We start from the raw sequence: 22772 nt of genomic DNA, 5'->3' as shown, positions 1-22772 counted from the left end.
CCCACTCCTGACCAAGAATGTTTTTCGGAGTTTAAATGTTGGATCAGTGATTTGTCACAATCGACGACCGTGTATTATTTCCGGTAAAACAAATTGGATATAGAACTGTTCTGCGTTTACAGAAATAATCATGGTCATTTTTACTAATATCATCCCTAATTTAGCAGTACGTTTATTATTGTAGTTTGTTTGCCTGGACCCACTTGAATCAGGTGTTGTAATATTTTGCCACTGTTTATAGTTAAAATTCCAACAAAAGTATTTGAAATCTCTTTCAGTATGATACATGGCAATATTTATTGTCTTTTAAAGCCTTACATTACAATTTGTGCAATTTGTGCAGAACGTGTACTATTCTGTACTGTAATTTGAATGCGTAAACGGTGTGTTTTATTCTGAAAAGGACATCCGGAAGTGTATTGTCCGTCTGATATTAGGAGCCAGTTAGTGTAAATTGGTAGTCGTGGGGTTTTGTCAAACCTAGCTCATGTTTTAGCGTAACGACTTCCGAAGCCAGCTAGTATGGCTTACTCTTGTGATTTATGGAGCTATTCTTTATTTGTACCAACTAAGCGTCGCAGTGGACTGTCCTAAAATGGAACCATGACGTATTTATACCCGCGTGAAGACAGCCATAGTTTGTTCGTTACGCTACGTCACATTAACTGTACAGTTCAGTGACCTGTCAAGACTCGGGAAGAAGCACCAAAACCGCGTGGAAAATGTCGCCGTCGCCATTCCTACCGCTGGCAACCAACTGCTTCATGTCAGCACTCGGCTGCTTGGCCACAATGAAGCTGATTCCCGCTTTTAGAGACCATTTCATCTCGGCCAGATTGTACGGGATGGACCTCAACAAAGTGACAAAATATCAAGTGTGAGTAACGTTTTCTTCTCCTTGATGGTGATCAAGACGAGTAAAAAAAAAAAAAATGTCTGATCCACTGATGTTTCTCTAGTCCAGAGTCTCAAGGTGTCATCAGTGGGACAGTCTTCCTCATCATCCTCTTTTGCTTCATCCCAGTGCCTTTCCTCAGTTGCCTTGTGGGCGATCAGTGCAATGGCTTCCCACATGATGAGGTAGGTCCACGCTAACTCAGCAGAGGCAACTAACCAAGTACTTTTTTTTTGTTACTGCCCAGCGACATGGAGCAACATGAGCCAGGAAGCATCAACGACTCAAAGCAAGATATTCCTCATCCATGGCGCTATTTAAGAGCATTGTTTGCTGTTATCAGCTCCAAGAATGATTCATGACTAATACTTGTGCCAGTCTAAAACTAGAAGCTTCTGGTGGTAAAAAATTCTCTATCTAATCAGAAAGAAGGGGGGAAAAAAAGTGTATTTTCTTCAGTTTATCCACCTTTGGCCCTCCGCACACCGAGCGACGCAAACAAAAGCGACTGAAATGTCGTGCAGTGTGCGGGGTTCTGCAACTCGTTTTCATGAGTAGCCAACCATCACCAACTAGTTTTGCTGCGATTTGGAATTTGAATCTCTGTGTGCACCTTCGCCAAGTCGCAGATGTAACGGCCAATCAAAAATGCCATGTTTTATCACGTGATCTTTAACAACAAAAATCATGTTTCCATGTGCGAAGCGAAATCAATCTGGCCTCTACCAACAAGTTGTACCAATACAGTACAATACAGAGGAAGCAGGTGAGAACCGCTTCCTCTCTTTGGATTGTATTTAGAGTTGTCCCAATCTGATCATGTAAGCAGAAATCAAGCCCGATCACGTAATTTTCAGCTGATGGGTATTGGGTGGGGGGAAAAAAAAGTCTTAAAGTGACAAAATAATCCTGACGTTCAAAGGTATTGCCAAATAGAACAGCAATCCCTTGTGTATGTTGTGTCTGGTTCAATAAAAAATAAATGACTGAAACAAGTTGACATAATTAATGGCAGCGAGTTGAATCAGTACTTCTACTACGTAGTAAGTACAGAATGCAGGTACTTATACCACCTCTGATTAAACTAGATCATTTTCAACTGACCACTTGTGATTTTTTTCTTTTTCAGTTTGTGCAGCTGATCGGTGCGCTGCTCGCCATCTGCTGCATGATCTTCCTGGGATTTGCTGATGACGTGTTGAACCTGCGATGGAGGCACAAGCTCCTGCTTCCCACCATGGCCTCCCTGCCACTTCTTATGGTCTATTTCACCAACTTTGGCAACACGGTCATTTTGGTGCCCAAACCGTTCAGAGCACTGCTGGGGCTGCATCTGGATCTAGGTGAGTTGGGTTTGGAGTTCACCAACCACAACATTTGGTACATATTCTCCACATGATGAGATCCAGTAGTGCTGTATTAGAAATGATGCATTTACAAAGATAATGAAGTTCAGTTTGACTGACATGAACAGAGAGGTCTTTGTTTAATAAAGTGGTGACTATTGTTGTTGGAGTGTATATGCACTATCAGAATCATTATATCAGGGGTACAGTACATAGTACTATAAGTAAGTTATTAAATATTCAAGTGTGTTTTTAACTTTTAAAAGGTTTTATTTGAACATGGCATTTTTTATATTGACTCAGCCAGATCTGCTTGCTTGCTTCAGTAAATAATTTTTCATTATTAAAAAAAAACGAATTTCTTCTCTCTATATATTGGCTGTCATTTAAAACCCAGCTTTGTAATTTTATCTAAAGACAATTTTAAATACAATTCGTGACGAACTACAAAATGCATGTATTGTATACTTGCGGTACAGTATGTATGCATTGTATTTTCATTTTAGCCAGCCAACGAACATTGTATATAACCAAAACATACATTGTTCCAGATTGACCTGTCAAGATTGAGGTGGGACATTTTGCTTCTACCCACCTAGTGCATTCATTAACATTAACGTTACTGAGAAAAATGGGCTAGTCAGGTGTACGCATGTCCTTTTCATTGCCGATGTAATTAAGACCGATACGAGCCTTTTCTTTTAGCTCTCTGACCACGAAAAACATTTTTGGGTGACTTACTATATATGATACTGTGTCCTGTCCCTCCTGCTTCTCACAGTTGATGAACAAAGCATCCATTGAACTGCTCATTCTTTGACAGGTATTCTTTACTATGTCTACATGGGCATGCTGGCAGTCTTCTGCACGAATGCCATCAACATCCTGGCCGGTATAAACGGCATCGAGTCAGGTCAAGCCCTGTTTATCTCTGGCTCCATCATCATCTTCAATTTGTTGGAGCTCAGCGGTGTGTCACGGTTGATCTTTTTTCCCTCCCACAAAGTTTATTCGGTTGGGGAAATGCAGTTTAAACTTTTTTTGTTGTAATATTTCTTCATTTTAGGGGATTACCATGATGACCATGTTTTCTCTCTCTACTTCATGATGCCATTCTTCTTCACCACGTTAGCACTTTTTTACCACAACTGGTGCGTCAACTCTCTCGTCTGATGCAGTTTATGAAAAACAACAGACTATTGTTTCTATATTCTTGTGATCTTTTTTTGTCACAGGTACCCCTCATCCGTGTTTGTGGGAGACACTTTCTGCTACTTTGCAGGGATGACCTTTGCAGTTGTTGGCATCCTGGGACACTTCAGCAAAACGATGCTGTTGTTTTTTATTCCTCAAGTGGTTAACTTTATCTATTCCTTGCCTCAGCTTTTCCACATCATCCCGTGTCCCAGACATAGACTTCCCAGGTAGCTTTCTTTTCATCAATCAAAATACAAAAATTTAATGTGATGTCTTCTTTGATCGTTTCTCCTCTTTTCCCTCTTTTTATATAATGCACATGAAAGGTTGAATCCAGACACGGGCAAACTAGGGATGAGTTACTCTAAATTCAAAAAAAAGGACCTTTCCAAACTAGGACATCTCATTCTGCAGGTAATGTTCAATACAAGAGCTCATGTGACACTGTCAGAGAGTTAATGGGTGATGGAGAAAAATATTAGAAGCAAGTTGGAGAGGATGCAGTGTTGGTGTACTCTACAAACACAACGAGAAATTAATTAATTATGAAAATTACAACCCCAATTCCAATAAAGTTGCGACGTTGTGTTAAACAAATCAAACCAGAATACAATGATTTGCAAATCATGTTCGACCTATATTTAATTGAATACACTACAAAGACAAGATATTTCATGTTCAAACTGATAAACTTGATTGTTTTTAGCAAATAATCATTAAGATAATCATTAGAATTGTATGGCTGCAACACATTCCAAAAAAGCTGGGACACGGTCATGTTTACCACTGTGTTACTTCACCTTTTCTTTGAACAACATTCAATCAACGTTTGGGAACTGAGGACAGTACTTGTTGAAGCTTCGTAGGTGGAATTCTTTGCCATTCTTGCTCAGTGAATGTGAGTCTTTCTCAGTCTTGTTTGCCACCTGTCCCAGCTTTTTGGGAATGTGTTGCAGCCATCAAATTCTAAGTTCATGATTATTTGCTAAAAACAATCAAGGTGATCAGTTTGAACATTCAATATCTTGTCTTTGTCGTGTATTCAATTAAATATAGGTTGAAGATGATTTTCAAAGGATTGTTTCCTGTTTTTATTTATGTTTAACACAACGTCCCAACTTCATTGGAATTGGGGTTGTATAGTGTGGATTCAAATTGAGCATTTTTATCTCTGTAAAGGCAGAACCTTTTGTATTAGAGCTGATTGAAATTTGCAGTTGTACCTTAAGAAGTGGTTGACGTTTCATTTATTTTGTAAAGTCAAGATGGTTTGTATGTGGCAATACAAACCATTAAATGCAAGCCTTCTAGCTGCTTTTTGGTGTTCAGTGTTCATTATTTTATCAAATAAAAAATTGCTTTTCTCCTCGACAGGTTGCAGAGTTACTGAAGCTTCTTGCGGTGCGCAGAGGCCAAGACGAAGATGATGAATTCATTGAGTGTAATAACATGACCATAATAAATCTGGTCTTGAAATTGCTTGGCCCAACCCACGAGAGAAACCTCACTGCCATCATACTCCTGATACAGGTAGAGCCAAAACAGCCGGAAAACTCTTCTACTTTTATAAAGAACATGAATGTTACACTTGTTTTTGTTTTTTTTTTCGTGCAGGTGATGGGAAGCGCATTGGCTTTTGGGATCCGTTACCATTTGGTGCGCCTCTTCTACGACGTCTAGAGATCTCGCAAGAACACGAGGAGGATGACAAAGAAACTCTTTCTGAAACACTTTTAAAGGCTCTTTGTTTGGGTGCCTTTTATATTCTATTACCTCAGTTACATTTGTTCCTCAGTCTCACAGTACGGCAAAGACCCCGTGTCTGGGGGATTACTTGTGGCAAGAATATGTTCACATCATGTGCAAGCATCGTGACAAAAATCATTCTGCGGTTTGTAACTCTAATTTCAATGAATTACCATATGAAATATTGAACCATATTTTACTAGTGTTAATTGTTCTTTCCACCCAAAAAATGTTATTTTTGTACTGGGTTCATAAGGAATGTTGTTTTATTCTCTGAACCAACCATCATCATCTGCATAGAGTTTGAGAAACTTCAATGTGAACTTATATATAGAGCAGCAGTCCTTGACTTCAATTGTACCTGTTAACCTTAGACACCATATGGGGGTGGTATGTAAATAGAAGGGGTTTTAATTTGATAATTTCTTTTACCTCTGCAGTGGGGAAATTCACATGTCCCGGGAGCAAACGGAAGAGCAGACTGGACACGGTAATCGAGAGATTAAAACAACTCTCTAAGCACAAAGTACAAAAGTTACTTACAAATCATGGACTCTGGTGGGTAGCTATCTTTAACTTTTGCACAGTTAGCAGTAGAATATGCAACATGAGGGTGTAATGTAATAGCCCATTGGAATAACAACATTATTTATAAGTTACTGAAAAGGGTAAAGGTGTTCTGTGATCTCTTGTTATAGTTTGTTTTTTCACCAAGGACTAAATGTTTTGTCAGAAGGCACTGGACTACTGTGTTCCGGAATGTAACTTAAAATGGAATACCGGTGATTGTAAATATGGTTTGCTCCAACTGTAAAATAAAGGCTGAGACATTAGTATCATCTGTTCAGTTGTTGTTTTTTTTTCAACATTTGTGATTACAATACTATTTGTATAAGTATACACTTTTACGACTTAATGTTTTAGATCTAGTCCCAACAATCCAATGAGTTTGATATCCACTAATACATAGAGAATTTACTGTACTATACAGAATTCGCCTTTGAAATATATTGTGATAACAATATGAAAAATAAAATTCAAATCTGCCCTGCCCTGCGTGGATTTCGCACGTTCTCCCCGTACCGGTGTGGGTTTTCTCCGGGTACTCCGATTTCCTCCCATATCCCAAAAACATGCTAGGTACTAAGTTCATTGAAACACACGCACACGCACTTTCTCCATTGCCCGTAGGTGTGAATGTGAGTGCGAACGGTTGTTGGTTTTTCTGCGATTGGCTGGCGACCACTTCAGGGTCAACCACGCCTCTCACCCAGTTAATTCCTGTGGAACATTTACCACAGGGAACCAATAAATACTCTCTTGTTTCCGTGGAACTATTTAGAGCGCTGCACAGCCAGTTAAAACCAACCTGTCATGGATGTTGCTATCAAACAGCTGGACTCGACAGGAGAGCTTGTATTTCACTGATAATTCGAACATTTTTTCTTACTCTCTTGCCGTTTTTTCGACGAGTTTTGTAAAGGTATTCTAACATTTTTTCTAACGTCGCGCCTTGGTGTCACGGCAGGTGGTAGTCTAGCCTTGGATTAACGTTTTTTTCTTTTTCTTTTCAGATCTTGTAGGAGATGCCTCCCAATAAACGGCTACAGAAAAAACCGCTGGAATTAGTATGTGAGTGGGGTTCGTGTCAGGAGTCGTTCAGTCAAATGGAAAAATTCTGCAAGCATGTGGAGGAGGTTCACTTGGATGCTCTGAACATGGCGGAGGAGGATGAAGAACCACAGGGTGAGTTGAAGCCACTATGGTCGTTATCTGTACTTATTCACTGACTGCTGTGCTGCTTGAAAATGATGTAACATGATTGTGTATGACCGTGCATTTAATGAGAAGTTTAACTGAGACTGTACATTTGACTTCAATTTCAAATCTAATTTATTGATATTCTATTCTTTGCCTTAGTGGAGGCCTTTTCTCGCAGATTGTTCTTGTTTTCAATACTATATTGTACTACTTTTCTGACCAGGTGAGAGAAACTGTCTTTGGAGAGACTGCGGGTTCTTCTCTGTGGAAGGTCCCGAAGAGTTCCGGCGACATCTCTTCTTTCACTGTTACCATACCAAGCTGAAACAGTTGGGTCAGCAGGCGCTTGATGGGCAGGCAGAAATTGGCACGTGCACCTTCGGCTACCAGAACCACAACATTGTCCCTGAAATCCCTGACAATTTCATCTGTCTGTGGAATGAGTGTGAGGTAAGCCTGAAATATTGGTAAAATATCTTCTGATATCGAAAGCCTAATCTGTGATAGAGCTCACAGAATATGTAAGGGTTTAAAATGTATGCTGCTTCTCCTGCATGGTTGTTAAAGCAACCACCTTATGAGAATCCAGAGTGGTTCTACAGACATGTGGAGCTTCACAGCTTCTCTCTAGACATTCCTGCAGGTGGCTGTGAATTCCCAGTACGTTGCGGTTGGAAGGGTAAGATATTATCTCTATCTATGATACTTCAGAAATGTCTGTTGTTTTCTATGTAATGCAATAGTATTGTAAGTTCCTGCTTCTTATTGCATAGGTTGCGAAGCTACTGCTAAAGGGCGTTATAAGTTACGCGAGCATCTACGCAGCCACACCCAGGAGAAGGTAGTGGCCTGTCCAGTTTGTGGAGGGATGTATGCCAACAACACAAAGTTCTTTGACCACATCATTCGACAGAGTGCCATGGAAGGTGAAAATGTAGACACCAGACAGGGACATGGATAAGCAAGATATTTCATTTTTATGTTTCCATCTACTAACTATTGGCTTTGTTTGCTTGGATTTATGTTTGTTCTAAGGCCAACGGTTCCAGTGTTCCCACTGTTCCAAATGCTTTGCAACAGAGAGACTGCTCAGAGACCACATGAGGAACCATGGTCAGTAGCTCACTCATTGTTGAAATTGTTTTCCATGCCTCCTAGCCTCCTTACATATTAATAGGTAGCTTTTTTTTTTTTTTTACACTAGTGATATCTGCAGGGGTTAGAAGGAAGAACTATTGGGCACTCCTTTAGCTGCTTTCATCAAAAATTTTCAGTCACTGAGCAATAAAGGGTTGCTAGTTATCTGGTAATGCCGGTACATATGGTACCAATATGTGTGCGACCGATGAACACCACAAGCCAGTTACATTATCGTGATTAATTGGGACCCGCTTTCAAAATGTCGCCCTCTTTTACTTCACCCACGTGACACGTCCCCTCCTCTGTGGCGCTGTGATTTGTAAGCCTTGTATTGGTCTGTATGCTACCTCCATGAGTTTCTTTTTTTCTTAAACCCTATTAAAAATGTTTAATTTTCCATGCCATGAACCATATCTCTTATTGTTTATCTCTGCTTTGTTTAGTGAGTTACTACAAGTGCCCGTTGTGTGACATGACTTGTCCATCACCTTCAGCGCTGCGCAACCATATTAAGTTCCGCCACAGTAACGAGAAGCCATATAGCTGTGAATACTGTGAATACAGGTACCACAACCCGCAAGGCTGTACTGTCATTTGTTTTTAAAAATTCAGGAAAGTGCATCACATCTACGTCTTTCTCCTCATTGAAAAGTCATAATTAGGCGTTTGATATTCTGATACTCTATTTGTAGGTGTAAGAATCTGGTGGATCTGCGTAAACATCTGGACAGCCACAGCAGCGGGCCTGGTTACCACTGCCACGTTCCTGGCTGTGAGTTCTCCTCTCGCACCCCTGTCACCTTGAAGTTTCACCAGAAAAGGGAGCATGAGGTGAGACTGGCATTACAGGGTTCCTCCGCTGTATTGCGATTCACCGACCGCAGATATTTTTGCGCAAAGAATTTTCATGTCTATTGCAAAAATCTTTAAATTTTGTATTTATTTTTTTAACGGGGTTTCATAACTCAATTTACTCATAGAAAATCCTTTTTGTGTCGTCCCCCCCATTATTACGAAATACCCATTTTTCTTAAATTTGTTTTAGTCAGGAAAAATATAAATTTCATTAATAGTACTGTCGTATAGTATTGCAAAAGTTTGTCTCATTCAGTAAAGGACTGAAAGAGCATCTACGTCACTCTCCCCCCTCCACATGTTGAGTATTACCTAAACAGGAGCTGTTGTTGGCAGCAGATGGTGCCCACTCAGACGGACAATCACGGATGCCACACGCCACCCCACCAGGCCCTGCCTTTTAAAAGCACTTATCTGACAGACGTTACAATATGCTCAATATTGTCTATACATTTTGTGTTTGCAATTTGTGTGTGTATGCGCGCGCGGGCAAACAATTTTCGACGATGCGTGTTAAAAAAAGTGTGTTTCATTAAGTTTAAATGTGTTTGAAGTGTGTGGAATGCCAGGAGACGCTTCAGATACATCTGATGGCTCTACAGCCTGCCACACACCGCGGAAGAGTTCATTAGAGTTTGCGTGGTTCCGCAACAATTTCATGAGTTAGGAGAGGTGTCTAGTGTTTCTCCTTAGGCGAGCTCATAATTTATACACAAAATAGCAGTAATCATCAGCCTCATGCAACTGCAAAGACGTCTTGCTTTGTCTCACAGCAAAGTGATTATACAATACCAGAGAAAAGCAAAGTCTACTTTATTATCCTCCAGACTAAAGCAAAAGCCAATGAGGTCATAATTAACAGAATAGATTTTATATGCACAAAGAAATGTATTTTTCTAACAGAGGTGTAAAAAAAACTTTTTATGCTCTCTAAATATTTGTATCTGTACTGTAGCGAGTAGGTCTGGAACGTATCTGCAACAATGAACTGTAAAAAAAACTTTGTGATTGCAGATATTCATACTCAAATTGTCTTTGTCAGGGAGATTTTATAGCTCGTTACAAGTGCCATGTGTGCGATCAGTGCTTCACCAGGGGCAATAACCTCACAATCCACCTACACAAGAAACACCAATTCAAATGGCCGTCTGGACACCCACGCTTCAGGTACGTCTCGACTCCCAATGATGCTGACTTAAAATTGGATGCACAAATGACGTGTGGAATGTCCTGTCGACCGCCCTACTCGTTGCTACCAGGTACAAGGAGCACGATGACGGCTTTTTGCGGCTGCAGCTGATCCGTTACGAGAGCGTGGAGCTGACCGAGCAGCTGATGCGAGAGAGGCAAAGTGGACACGCCGAGGAGGGCGAAGACTCTCCCAGTGCCGCTCCTTCAGAGATTCAGGTAGAGCCGAGAGAGCTGAAGCTGGAGGAGCAGAGGACTGAGGCCCCCGCCGTCAGCTGTGACGAGGGCAGTCAGGAAGAGAGCATGTTGTACTGCGTCCTCACTGGGGGTTTGACACAGGCGGTGGACAACGCCATCATACTCCAGTATCAAGATACTGCTCAAGAACAAGACATGCAGACAGTTTGACCCCTTCCACCACTTTGGTGATCCGTATGTGAATACAGTGGTGAATTGAAATAAGAGTGAGAAAAATAGGAGGGGAAGAGAAAAAAGGTAAAACAAAGAAGAGGAATGATGCTAACTCAATAGAAACCATTAGCATCGATAGTTATGGTTTTATGACCCTGAAATAGATTTTTGAACACAAGCGGTGCAGCAACAAATGTAGACAGATCTCAGAATACTCGCAGGGATTCTTCATCCCCTGTGGAAAAGTACTAATATTATTGCAACCTTAATGAGTCACTGAGAGTAGTGGTGACTCTTCTTCGTTTGTGTCATTTTGACTATTATTCTGCCCCCAGTGGCCAAGGGGGGCACACCAGAATGAGCAGCACAGTTAATTGAATTAAAGCATTGACGCATGATGCACAAACCTTAATTCTCTGCATTCTATGTGTTCTTACTCTTTTTGTAAAGTACAATATTATAGATTGCTATTACCTTATTGAAAATCAGGTTTGTTTGTTTTTGGGGGGGGGCAGAATGGATTAATAGGTATTTCCATTCATTTCATGTGGAAAGATAATCTGCAATACGAGTGTCTTGGTTACAAGCGTGGTCTCAGAACGAATTAAACTCGTATTTCAAGGCACCACTGTATACATTTTTACAATTTTTATCCCCCCTGTCTTGCTTGCTCCAGTTGTGGACAACTGGATTGTCTGTATTTTTTGTGTAATTATAATTCTAATTAATCCAATGTGAATGCATCCTACCTACTATGTAGAAACCTCACATAGTTGTATGATAATTTTCCTTAAAATGACGGTTGACTTAATAATTATGATGAATGGCCTCCACACTATGATGTGATGTTTAACAACCACCACAGCCTTATATTTATGTATACAAAACCTACATTAAAATGTGGTTACAAATATTAAGCAGTGGAAGGTTTGTTTTTCATCCATCTATTTTCGCTCCAGTTTATCCTGTTCAGAGCTGCAGGGAGCAGGAGCCTATCCCGGTTGACTACACCCCAGAATGGTTGCCAGCCAATCACTGAGCACATAGAAACAGAACCATTCACGCCATTTCTTTTAAACGAACTTTATGCAGAGCTCTCAGTGGAGCTACAATGCGTACGTGCGCAGAAGCGATGCGCGATAAGTCCAAACTACGGCTAAAACTCGTGAAATGTTTAGTATTTTTGTAAGTAAATGTGGCGTGGCAGCAATTCTCAGAATCAGTAGGGGTTGTTTTTGTTTCTAATTTTTTTTAACAATTGAATTTTTGAAAAATATTTGCGGTATTCCATTCCAATATCGTTCATGACTAACTCTCTTTGGTACATGGGCACAATCAAGAGTTATATTTGTTTACCTTTTGTAGCTACACCAGAGAGGCAAAATATGAAAAACACTCCACGTTATGATAAATGTTTACCCCTGCAGTGGTCGTCAAAATTGAGAATTGTTGTGCAATATTTGATACAGCTCCTACATTATATTTGAATGTTTTCCAGTTTGAAGTGATTGTACATTGCAGTCGCCAGTACTGTATTGTGCAGGATCAGTGTCTTGCCACACCCCTGATACTTTCTTTTTAGTGCAGCTCACAATTTAACCCAATCTGACAGTGCTGATGAAAGCATTTTCTGAGATGTATATACAAGCAAACTGATCTGAGTTGACTGTAAAACATAATTATATTTGTTATATTCAAATGCAAACAGGGTAAAAGACCAATTTTAACCCTGCTTGCTCCAGTTGCACAATCTTAGTGGTATTGGCTGCGTGTAGAAGATTAGGCAACACACAGAGCTTCTTAGTGTGTTACTCGTCTCGTCGTCTTCACGCAGCTCTTCTGGCTCAGCTAAATGTGCAAGGACAGGAATGTATTGACTCCTTACTGGACATCATGACTTGACTGACTTCCCAGATCTGCAGGGTTTGCCAGAAACGTTGCAACGGAGCGTAAAAGCCATGAGGTTTAATCCACTGCTGCTGCTGTTCTGTACGTCCTTGCAGAGGACAACTTCTCAGGTGTCTGAATGGATCGAAGAGGTAGAAGTTAGTGGTAAGATCTATTATGCTGCCATGTGTACTCTGCTGACAAAGCGTCTTTCATGATAGGAACTGGTTTTGATGAGCTCATAAGACTTTTTGACATGTGATGAATCAATGTAGGAAAATCTCATGGCACCAAACACAACAATCACCTCAAACGTATAGTCATTGCAGAATTGGATGAAAATGTAGGCACCAATGTTTTGGGAAAATTCTACATTGTTTTTCATGTTTGCAAGAAAAACTGGTCATAAACTATCATAACATCAACGCTACATTTTTAATGAGATTTGTCATCAACCCTGCAACCCTTGTGCAGATACTCGGCCTCAAATATTGCTCAATAAGACCTTTACAATTAAATAAAGTTACACTTTGTTTGAATACTAGCTTAGTTTTTAGTATTGCCTGTACTCTGAAGTACAGTGACAGGCTCGCAAGTAAAAGGCTTGCAAATTAGTCAATGCTAATGTTAGAGTTTTTACTCAAGAATACAAGCTAGCTGTGTTAGCTTCTGTGTTAACTGGTGAAGAACAGACTTAGCTATGTAGCCATCCACCCATCCATTTTTGGTGCTGCTAATCCTGTTCAGGGTTGTGGGGGTTAGCTAATAATAATAATAAAATATCTATTATGTATTTTTAAAAATAAAATTTTTGATACAGGAGCAACAGGATTGCGTATTTTTGCGTGCCATACTCCATTATGTCTGAAAACTTTGGGGGGGGAATAGAAGAGGACTTAGTTTAGCGCTACCAATTAGCTTGATGATGTGATTTCAGCTGAGTCATGTAACTCACTTTGTTCTCTTCCTCTAATTGGATAAAAAAGGTTTCAGTACGTTGCATATATATGGAGAGACACTGCAGAATTATTACTATTTAATATATAACTGTGATGAAACAAAATGTTTTGACAATTACAAAGGTATGACAAAATCATAGAAAAAATATATTTTTTAAAAGATTAAAAACTCATTTATTTAAAAAAAAAGTTGGTCATCAAGAGAAAAGGCTGTTTTAGGGGCTATTTGTTAAATAATATTTAGGAATCACTTTTACAACAGCTACAGTTGCATTTTGTCTCAGTACAATTCTGGAATGACCTGTGTACTGAATGATTCTATCTCAGTTTACGCACAAACGTACTTGCTTAATGTGAAATCTGGGCCTGTTTACTTGAACTCGAAGCTGATATACTCGCAGGAATTTAAGAAACAAAAAGATTTGCAGCAGCTCTGTCATCTAGTCACCTGTCACTGGCAAATAGAATATCTGTGGCCCAGTAGGGGACACAGAATGGATCGCCCAACCAGATTTCCTGGGGGACATGTACTGGTCAGGGACAGCTCCACTCTGTCTGGCCGGCTGCCAGGCGCGCCACCAGGAGCTCAGGCGAGATCCCTGTGGAGACTCCAGCTGCTGCTGGCTGGGCTACAAGTCCCTGTGCAGAGGTAATACAAGCATGAAGGGATACTGAACAGTAAAGTTGTATTGCAACTTGATGTTATATGTCTGCTTTACATTTTATGCTAGTGAAGTGTGGGAAGCCAGATGTGGATTATAATGGAATCGTCTATGGAAATGACTGGTGGGTGGGATCTGTGCTGAGGTACTCGTGTCATCCTGGCTTCTTGCTAGTTGGAAACGCCACCAGGACTTGCCAAGCTAATGGTCTCTGGACTCCGAAACCTTCCTGCCTCAGTATGTAGACACTATGGTACGAAGCACCGGCACCTTTCCCCCCTTATATTCGCTGCATTTTTGAATTTTTTTATTTACAGGAATGTGCAAAAAGGGCTCCATTGAAATCAGTGAGAGAGAACTGAATGGAACATGCAACTCTACCTGTGCACATAAAAGCTACTCGGGGCCTCCCAAGCAAGGCTGTACTCAGATACACAACTGCAAGAAGAAGGACACTGGCTGGAAGCGTTTCTTTGCTCAGTGTGTCCCTTGCATCTGTGACTGTGCTTTATCATGCCGTGAGTAGCTTTGGAACCTTAACACACTACAAATCCAATACATTCTCCCCTCGAATGTGTATTTCTGGGTCTACAGCTACAACTAGTATCATCAATACTGTTGTTGTCACAAGGAGTAGTAATTGTCCCATTTATTGTACAACCCCAATTCCAATGAAGTTGGAACGTTGTGTTAAACATAAATAAAAACAGAATACAATGATTTGCAAATCATGTTCAAGCTATATTAAATTGAATACCCTACAAAGACAAGATATTTAATGTTCAAACTGATAAACTTGATTGTTTTTAGCAAATAATCCTTAATTTCAAATTTTATGGCTGTAACACATTCCAAAAAAGCTGGGACAGGGTCATGTTTACCACTGTGTTCCATCACCTTTTCTTTGAACAACATTCAATAAATGTTTGGGAACTGAGGACGCTAATTGTTGAAGCTTTGTAGGTGGAATTCTTTCCCATTCTTGCTCGATGTACAGCTTCATCTGTTCAACTGTCCGGGGTCTCCGTTGTTGTACTTTACGCTTCATAATGCACCACACATTTTCAATGGGAGACAGGTCTGGACTGCAGGCAGGCCAGTCTAGTACCTGCACTCTTTTACTACGAAGCCACGCTGTTGTAACACATGCAGAATGTGGTTTGGCATTGTCTTGCTGAAATAAGCAGGGGCGTCCAGGAAAAAAACTTTGCTCGGATGGTAGCATACGTTTCTCCAAAACCTGTATGTACCTTTCAGCATTAATGGTGCCTTCACAGATGTGCAAGTTACCCACGCCATTGGCACTAACACAGCCCCACACCATCACAGTTGCTGGCTTTTGAACTTTGCGTCCATAACAGTCCGGATGGTTCTTTTCCTCTTTGGCCCGGAGGACACGACATCCACAATTTCCAAAAACAATTTGAAATGTGGACTCGTCGGTCCACAGAACACTTTTCCGCTTTGCGTCAGTCCATCTTAGATGAGCTCTGGCCCAGAGAAGCCGGCGGCGTTTCTGTGTGTTGTTGATAAATGGCTTTTGCTTTGCATAGTAGAGTTTCAAGTTGCACTTACGGATGTAGCGCCGAACTGTATTTACTGACATTGGTTTTCGGAAGTGTTCCTGAGCCCACGCGGTGATATCCTTTACACATTGATGTCGGTTTTTGATGCAGGGCCGCCTGAGGGATCGAAGGTCACGGGCATTCAATGTTGGTTTTCGGCCTCGCCACTTACATGCAGTGATTTCTCCAGATTCTCTGAACCTTTTGATGATATTATGGACCGTAGATGATAAAATACAATTAAATTAAATTCCTTGCAATTGTACATTGAGGAACATTGCCTTTAAACTCTTCGACTATTTTCTCCCGCACTTGTTCACAAAGAGGTGAACCTCGCCCCATCTTTGCTTGTGAATGACTGAGCAATTCAGGGAAGCAATCGTGGCACCCACCTGTTCCCAATGAGCCTGTTCAGCTGTGGGATGTTCCAAACAGGTGTTTGATGAGCATTCCTCAACTTTCTCACTCTTTTTTGCCACCTGTCCCACCTATTTTGGAATGTGTTGCAGCCATAAAATTCCAAGTTAATGATGATTTGCTAAAAAACAATAGTTAATCAGTTTGAACATTAAACATCTTGTCTTTGTAGTGTATTCAATTAAATATAGGTTGAACATGATTTGCAAATCATTGTATTCTGTTTTTATTTATGTTTTCCACAATGTCCCAACTTCATTGGAATTGGGCTGGTACTTTGCTGTATTTCATTCTTCACTTTTGCATTTTTTCTTGTTATATTGTTCTTTTAATCCCATAAGGAGACTTCATTGGAATTGGGGTTGTAGTTACTCAAGTCAAATATACTACTGGTGTTTTCCCTTTGGCACTGGTTTGTAGAGTGTGGTCCTAAACCGCTATATAAGTAGTACCTCAATGAAGTTCATTGTGGTTCAGTATAGAAATTCACGTATTTTAAATTTATGCAAGCACTACATTTGTCACGGTGGTGTATTCTTTACCGCACAGTCGAGAGGTTCTGGGTTTCGAAAGTCGCCTCAGGCCCTCCATTGTGGGGTTTGCATGTTCTCACCATGTTTTCATTAATTGAATACTGTAAATTGTACAAAGGTGTGAATGAGAGTGTGATTGCCTGGCAACTAGTCCAGGGTGAACCCAAGTATCTTTTCTGTGTGTTTTCAGTATCTACAGGCTAAAATAAAGAAGGGAGACATCACCGGGAAAATATAAAGACAGCTACTGTTCATCCGGTGTGGAGTGTGCTGCAGAGTTGATACAAGTATGTTTGACATTAATTGAGTCACTTCATCTCTTTATTTCTATAATATGAACTCTTTTGAGATTTGTGATGTTTGAATTTCACAACATATCCCAAGAGATAAGATCTTTTTTTTTTTTTTTTTTTTCAAAGCTTATTTATCCAGTATTGATGATGATTTAACTCGCGTAGGCTACATCATGACGTATACTTTACCCTGTGATTTATTGTAAGTTATTGCTGAACACACAATCGTGTAGCTTAGTGGCTCCACTGCTTTGTCCATCTGTCCCTCAGGGAGCTGAAACCTTAATCTCATTGCAAAAGGGAGGAGCATCAATGACACCTCAGGGGTCACATTAAACACAGAAAATGTTGTTGACTTTATTTGTGTAAGCAACAAGCCACAGAAATGTATGAAATAATGGCACCAAAACAATGATTTGGGTTGCAAAATATGTATTTTCAGCTGTAATTTGTACATATGAAATGTTAAAGCCGGAGCACTGTTGCTGCTGTATTGGTGTCCACAATTATATCACCTCAATTTAAATGCATGTCATTTGTCTTAATATTTTACAGTCTGGTTTGTAAAATGCACATTGTGTACCTCTTGGTCATATATTACCAATGTCAACCACCAGGTGATGCTGTTTTTGTTTTTCCTTAATCCTTCATTAGCAAAAAGAAGTTCTCATTTGTCACTCTCACAAATTATTCAGATGACTTAGTGCTGAGGTCTTTCATGACAATTTGGTCCAAGTGCTGAACCTCAGCACAATGTGTTCGTTTTCCGCTGGTGTGTAGCAGCCAATTCCTGTGAAAACACATGAAACAAATATGGTAGAATATGGTTATATTCTGAATATTAAAAAAAAAAATTGACTGCTCAGTTACTGTCATGTTTATTTTACAATTATCTCAATACAGTACTTGATTTATTAAAAAAAAATCAGCTTTTTTTTTTGTGGTCAAAAGCTAAAGAAGATGTATGTGTGTGGAAGAGCAGTGGAGATAAATGTACATGCACCTGCTTGCTGCAGTTACTCATGGGGAGCAGCTCATTAGGCAAAAAAGTCTCATCCTCTCAAAGTTGATTTGTGTTTTTTAGTGACTACTGTATATGGAAAAAGACAACAACAACAACAAAAAATCCATAATATTAAGCTACACACTTATTAGCCACAACATTAGTTAATGTATGCACAATTTGTGATTCTCAACCTTTTTTAATCCCTGGCACCCATTTTGTTATGGTAATAAGCAATATGTAATTTCTCATTTGAAAAAGGTTCATGTATACTACATTTGAGTAAATAAATGACTGGTTAGAGCGTCTGCCTCACAGTTCTGAGGACCGGGGTTCAATCCCCATCCCCGCCTGTGTGGAGTTTGCATGTTCTCCCCGTGCATGCGTGGCTTTTCTCCGGGCACTCCGGTTTCCTCCCACATCCCAAAAACATGCATTAATTGACGACTCGAAGTTGCCCGTGAAGTGTGAATGTGAGTGCGAATGGTTGGTTGTTTGTTTGTATGTATCGTTCAGGTGTACCTAATCTTGTTCATTATTTATTACAGCCAAAGTGCTACACTAATGGGTGTCCCAAAGTAGTGAGTTGATGAAAACCAAAATCCCCATGTCTCATTACAGCTCATTAAGCCTCCCTCAGATGTGATTTGCTCTGGGGAGGATACTCACCCACATCCAAGCGTGTGTATTTCCCTGAGTCTTCTGACAGAATCTCCCAGTAAGTTTTATCCCTTTCACGTCCAGCCACTCCATTCACGCTCTCCAGAAACAGGCCGTAGTTTGCGTCCTCCTTCATGGTGAACCTGGTGGGTGCAACACACGAGCTACAGTTTGCAGGAGAAACATCTGAGACCTTTACGTCTTACTTGAAATCAGGTTGCATCTCCTGGATTCTCCTCAGAGCCCCCAGCAGCACCCCTCCCTCCACCACATAGGTGAAGTGGGTCTCAGGGGTCATGTTGGACAGGTCATTCACCACGGACAGTCTAATGGGAACAGATGCCTGTCCTGCACAGCAAGTTGCATGGCACGAAGGTGCATCACAGTGACTACAGATATTGTCGAAATGTTCATTTTATTTCAGTTGTTCTAACACTAACCAATGTTTAAAAAAAAAATAAAAAAATACAAATAAATAAAAAAGGGAAATCGTGGCTCGGCATTTGCGAATCACCTATTTGCAGATTTTTACCAGGGAACCAAGCCCCTATTTTTCACAGAATAGGGGCTTGGTTATTCACCTTTTTTTTTTTTTTTTTTTTTTTTTTTTTTTTTTTTTTTTTTAAAACCAAATCCCACTGTTATTTGCAAATTTTTTGGAAAAACAGAATACAATTTTCATGGCATTTATAATGAGTGTCAATTATTCGCAGATTTTTTGCTATTCACATTCAGGCCCGGTCCAAGATTCACACACAGGAAAATATTCAGAAAACCAATTCCTAAATAACATCCATATTAAATACGCTTGAAGTTTTCCATGATGTTCTAAATGAGCAAAATGCATCTTTAGACACACAACGCTGTTATGTGGACACTTCTTGTTATAGCTGCACAATGAGCTCCCATACGTCAGCTGTTTCTAGATCTACTTCGGGTCCTTGTTCTAGTTAAAGTAGTTAAAAAAAGAAGCTAAATACTACATGACAAACCGCTCTCAATATAATTCAGTGCAGTTCACAACCACAGTAATAATCTATCCATTTTCCGTGCCGCTTCTACTCACTAGGGTCACAGGTGTGCTGGTGCCTATCTCGGCTGACTTCGGGCAAGAGGCGGGGTACCCCCTGAACTGGTCGCCAACTAATCGCAGGGCACATAGAGACAAACAACCATTTGCACTCACATTCACACCTCCGGACAATTTCGAGTGTTCAATTAACCTACCATGCATGTTTTTGGAATGTGGGAGGAAACCGGAGTACCAGAGGAAAACCCAGGCAGGCACGGGGAGAACAAACAAACTCCACACAGGCGAGCTCGGATTAGAACCCGCGTCTTCAGAATGTGAGGCAGCTGTGCTAACCAGTCACCCGCCGTGCCACCCCACAGTAATAAACAAAGTAAAATCAGTCCCTCACTAGCAGTGTCAATTAAGACTAAGCCTTTACTGTATATCCTCCTTAACTGATCTTGTGTTGGTTCTTAAGATTGTGATTAATTATCGCAATATAATCACCTCCGAGTGTGAGCGTCCCTTGAATGGAAAGCAGCAGGATGCCCACGGAGAGGAGTGCAATTCTCGTTGATGCCATCCTGTGTGACCCTTCCCTTCCATTTCACTTGTGCTGTATTTATACTGGACCTGGGCCACACCTGTACAGCAAGCACCTTTGGTTACCACATTCCAAAGACATCCTTTGTTGAATGTTAACTCCCCTCTCTAAAAGTGCTTACTTTAAATCTTTATGGCGGCGTGAGTTATTTGCAGTCATTTAAATGATGGATCAGCTACCTTTTGTTAGAGAAAAGGCGTATCGTTGCAAAGGGAAGCGAACAAAGGCTATCTTTTGAGTTTCACAGGGTAAACATGTCATTATGCAATCAGGATGATGCCTTTGAAAAAACTGTAATAGAAGGAAGTTGGATACGGCCTCCGACACCGCTGCTTTTTGCATCAAGCACGCTACACGGTGAAAATAGCGGTTAGCGCGACCGCCTCACAATTCTGAAGTTTGGGGTTTGAAACCTGGCTCAGGCCTTCCTGAGTACAGTTCACGCGTTCTGCTGTGGCGATTCCAAAAACACGCATGTTAGCTTCATTGAAATCGTCCATAGGTGTGAACGTGAATAGTCGTTTGTCTTCATGCGCCCTGCGATTGGCTGGCGACTAGTCCGAGATGAACCCTGCGTCTCACCCAAAGTCAGCTGGGGTGGGCTCCAGCTCACCCGCAGCTCTAATTCCGTTAACAGTATAGAAAATCGATGGAGGGATGTATTCAGTATATTAAAAACATACATGTGTTAAAAATGATGGTTGTTCTGCAGAACTGCTCTTACTGAGCTGTTTCCAATACAGTAGTTACCTTATTTAGCTAAATGATATTACATGGTCAAAATAATTGCAAACCTTCACAGTGACATACTGTAATGCCAATAAAAATGAGCATTAATATATTTGTAATATCAGATATTTTGGGGCTATAGCTCTTGTACTGGATCTCATGAGACTGTGCAAGTGTAAGTAATGTGTCCAGTGTGTGTGTAGTCATATTGTGTTTATTTTGAACTGTGTAAAGTGTATTCTTTAGGACAGTGATTCACAACCACAGTGATTCCAATCTGGTGTTCCACTGGAAATTGTCCAAATAATGTAATCTTTGTTCACTCTCGTGCCAGTTGGGGTAGCACCGCTGTCAGTGTCAGTGAAGACGATTCACAATTTAGGGGCAGATTTTCGCAAGAAACTTGAAATAGACACACATGATTTACTTTAGGGCCATGTAAAATAATGTGGCGACCAGATCAGGCCCTGGGGCCTTAAGTTTGATGCATGAAAAATTGTTCACATGGTGATAAATGTGAAAGGTTATGTTAGACAAGGTAGGTGCGATTGGGCCCAAAAAAAAAAAAGATATTGATGTCCTCGAAAGGGGGGTGTGGGGGGGGGGGGGGGGGGGGGGTGATGTAAGGCATGTTGAGCCCACTTGAACGCGAGTAACCCCGGCTGACGTACCGAAAATAACCCGGCCACTGCAGCATCAGCACCGGGCAGCTGCGCAGGTGCGGCGGTTAAAGAGACAGTGGAGCAAGCAAATCTCCTCCACTGTTCACGCATCTTTGGTTGGAAAAAAAAAGCGTGTAGGATTTGAAATCGTCCTTTAAAGTCGTTGTATTTTCATCAAGTGATGTAAATGTTAGTCTCCACATGAGTGTGCAGTAAATGCACACGTAGGAAACTAAGCAATGTTCTTCATGTTAGGTTTCTGTTCTTGTTTCCATTCGACTTGTTCCCTCTCCGGCAGCAACGCCCCTGCGAGCTCGCAGACCGGCGTGCGCACCCCACACTCACGAGCAAGCTCCCCGACCTACAGAGCGTCCGACCTACTGTTGCGGCACTTTGGTAGCCGGCGGCAGGCTGATCAACCATCGTCATTCTCCATCGACATCAAGCGAGAATTGCGAGGCGGACGGATATGTTGAAAGATAAAGCCAGGTTGTCTCGGTGGGATGCAGCCGTAGTTTGAATGTAATCCCGGGAGTTGCCTGTGCAGAGGATGCGGGATGATGATGACACCATGAGCGGCTGCCGCACCCCGGGAGATCTTTTGACGAGAAGCAGCCGTCCTCTTTTTGCACCCTTCAACGAATTGGATTGTTTTTGCCCTGGACTTTCCATCACAGCGCCGGCCGCAGACACTATTTGTTGGCGCTTCTGATGTGCCGGGATTGAGTCGTTTCTTTTCCTGAAGGGATCTCCTGTGGACTGTCGCGATCCCACCCAGAGAGGGAAAACAGGCGTCTCACTTGCTCGTTTCAACACACAACAATAAGTAAGTGCAGTGCGCGTGTGGGACGCAGCAATGTGGAGGAATGTCAACCTTCCAACTGTCGCGGCCTTAGTGCAAACATTCATCATGAGTGTGTCACAACTAATCCATTTTCCGCTACATAGAGCATTTTCATCACGATCGTTTGCAGCTACGTGAATTCCTTTATCCATGTAGTGGAGCTGAGCTAATAATTACATATGGGGTGGCGTGGTGGCCTAGTGGTTGGCACGTCTGCCTCGCAGTTTTGAGGTTATGGGTTGAATCCGGGCTCTGGGCTTCCTGTGCGGAGTTTGTAAGTCCGACCCAACGCTTGGGTGTGTACCCCGGCTTCTTCCCACATTCCGAAATGTGCTTCTTAGGTTGATTGAAGAGTGTAAATCGAAGTGCGATTGTGAGTGTAAAGGGTTCTGTCTCGATGCAG

The 22772-nt window shown here is 41.2% G+C and overlaps 3 protein-coding genes across 5 annotated transcripts in view; all 3 read left to right on the top strand.

Moving 5' to 3' along the window:
* Nucleotides 1-408: 408 nt before the first annotated feature.
* Nucleotides 409-6017, top strand: dpagt1 (dolichyl-phosphate (UDP-N-acetylglucosamine) N-acetylglucosaminephosphotransferase 1 (GlcNAc-1-P transferase)). Its single transcript, XM_061751638.1, has 9 exons — nucleotides 409-877; nucleotides 960-1080; nucleotides 2025-2238; nucleotides 3065-3211; nucleotides 3308-3392; nucleotides 3477-3665; nucleotides 3765-3852; nucleotides 4813-4968; nucleotides 5053-6017. The coding sequence occupies exons 1-9, from the start codon at nucleotides 723-725 to the stop codon at nucleotides 5116-5118; spliced, it is 1221 nt and encodes a 406-aa protein (XP_061607622.1). The 5' UTR covers nucleotides 409-722; the 3' UTR covers nucleotides 5119-6017.
* A 490-nt stretch (nucleotides 6018-6507) lies between these two features.
* On the top strand, nucleotides 6508-11452 carry hinfp (histone H4 transcription factor). Its single transcript, XM_061751787.1, has 10 exons — nucleotides 6508-6667; nucleotides 6759-6930; nucleotides 7169-7395; nucleotides 7513-7624; nucleotides 7719-7871; nucleotides 7981-8058; nucleotides 8529-8649; nucleotides 8778-8916; nucleotides 9983-10107; nucleotides 10200-11452. Exons 2-10 carry the CDS (start codon nucleotides 6771-6773, stop codon nucleotides 10534-10536), a joined length of 1452 nt encoding a protein of 483 aa, XP_061607771.1. The 5' UTR covers nucleotides 6508-6667; nucleotides 6759-6770; the 3' UTR covers nucleotides 10537-11452.
* Nucleotides 11453-11574: 122 nt separating this feature from the next.
* Nucleotides 11575-22772, top strand: part of abcg4a (ATP-binding cassette, sub-family G (WHITE), member 4a) — a 31846-nt gene continuing 20648 nt past the window's right edge. The window contains exons 1-6 of one of the 3 annotated variants that reach the window (XM_061751785.1): nucleotides 11575-12591; nucleotides 13870-14034; nucleotides 14117-14284; nucleotides 14365-14565; nucleotides 16753-16849; nucleotides 21824-22351. The gene's annotated coding sequence lies outside the window, so the exon portion shown is untranslated. Of the gene's footprint in view, nucleotides 12592-13866; nucleotides 14035-14116; nucleotides 14301-14364; nucleotides 14566-16752; nucleotides 16850-21823; nucleotides 22352-22772 lie in introns of all 3 variants that reach the window. The other 2 variants (XM_061751784.1, XM_061751786.1) reach the window with 2 other exon arrangements.

The sequence above is a fragment of the Phyllopteryx taeniolatus genome, chromosome 17 (genome assembly GCF_024500385.1).
Source record: "Phyllopteryx taeniolatus isolate TA_2022b chromosome 17, UOR_Ptae_1.2, whole genome shotgun sequence".
Classification (NCBI taxonomy): Eukaryota; Metazoa; Chordata; class Actinopteri; order Syngnathiformes; family Syngnathidae; genus Phyllopteryx; species Phyllopteryx taeniolatus.
The sequence above is the reverse complement of the archived record's forward strand: the minus strand, read 5'-3'. Positions and strand labels throughout refer to the sequence as shown.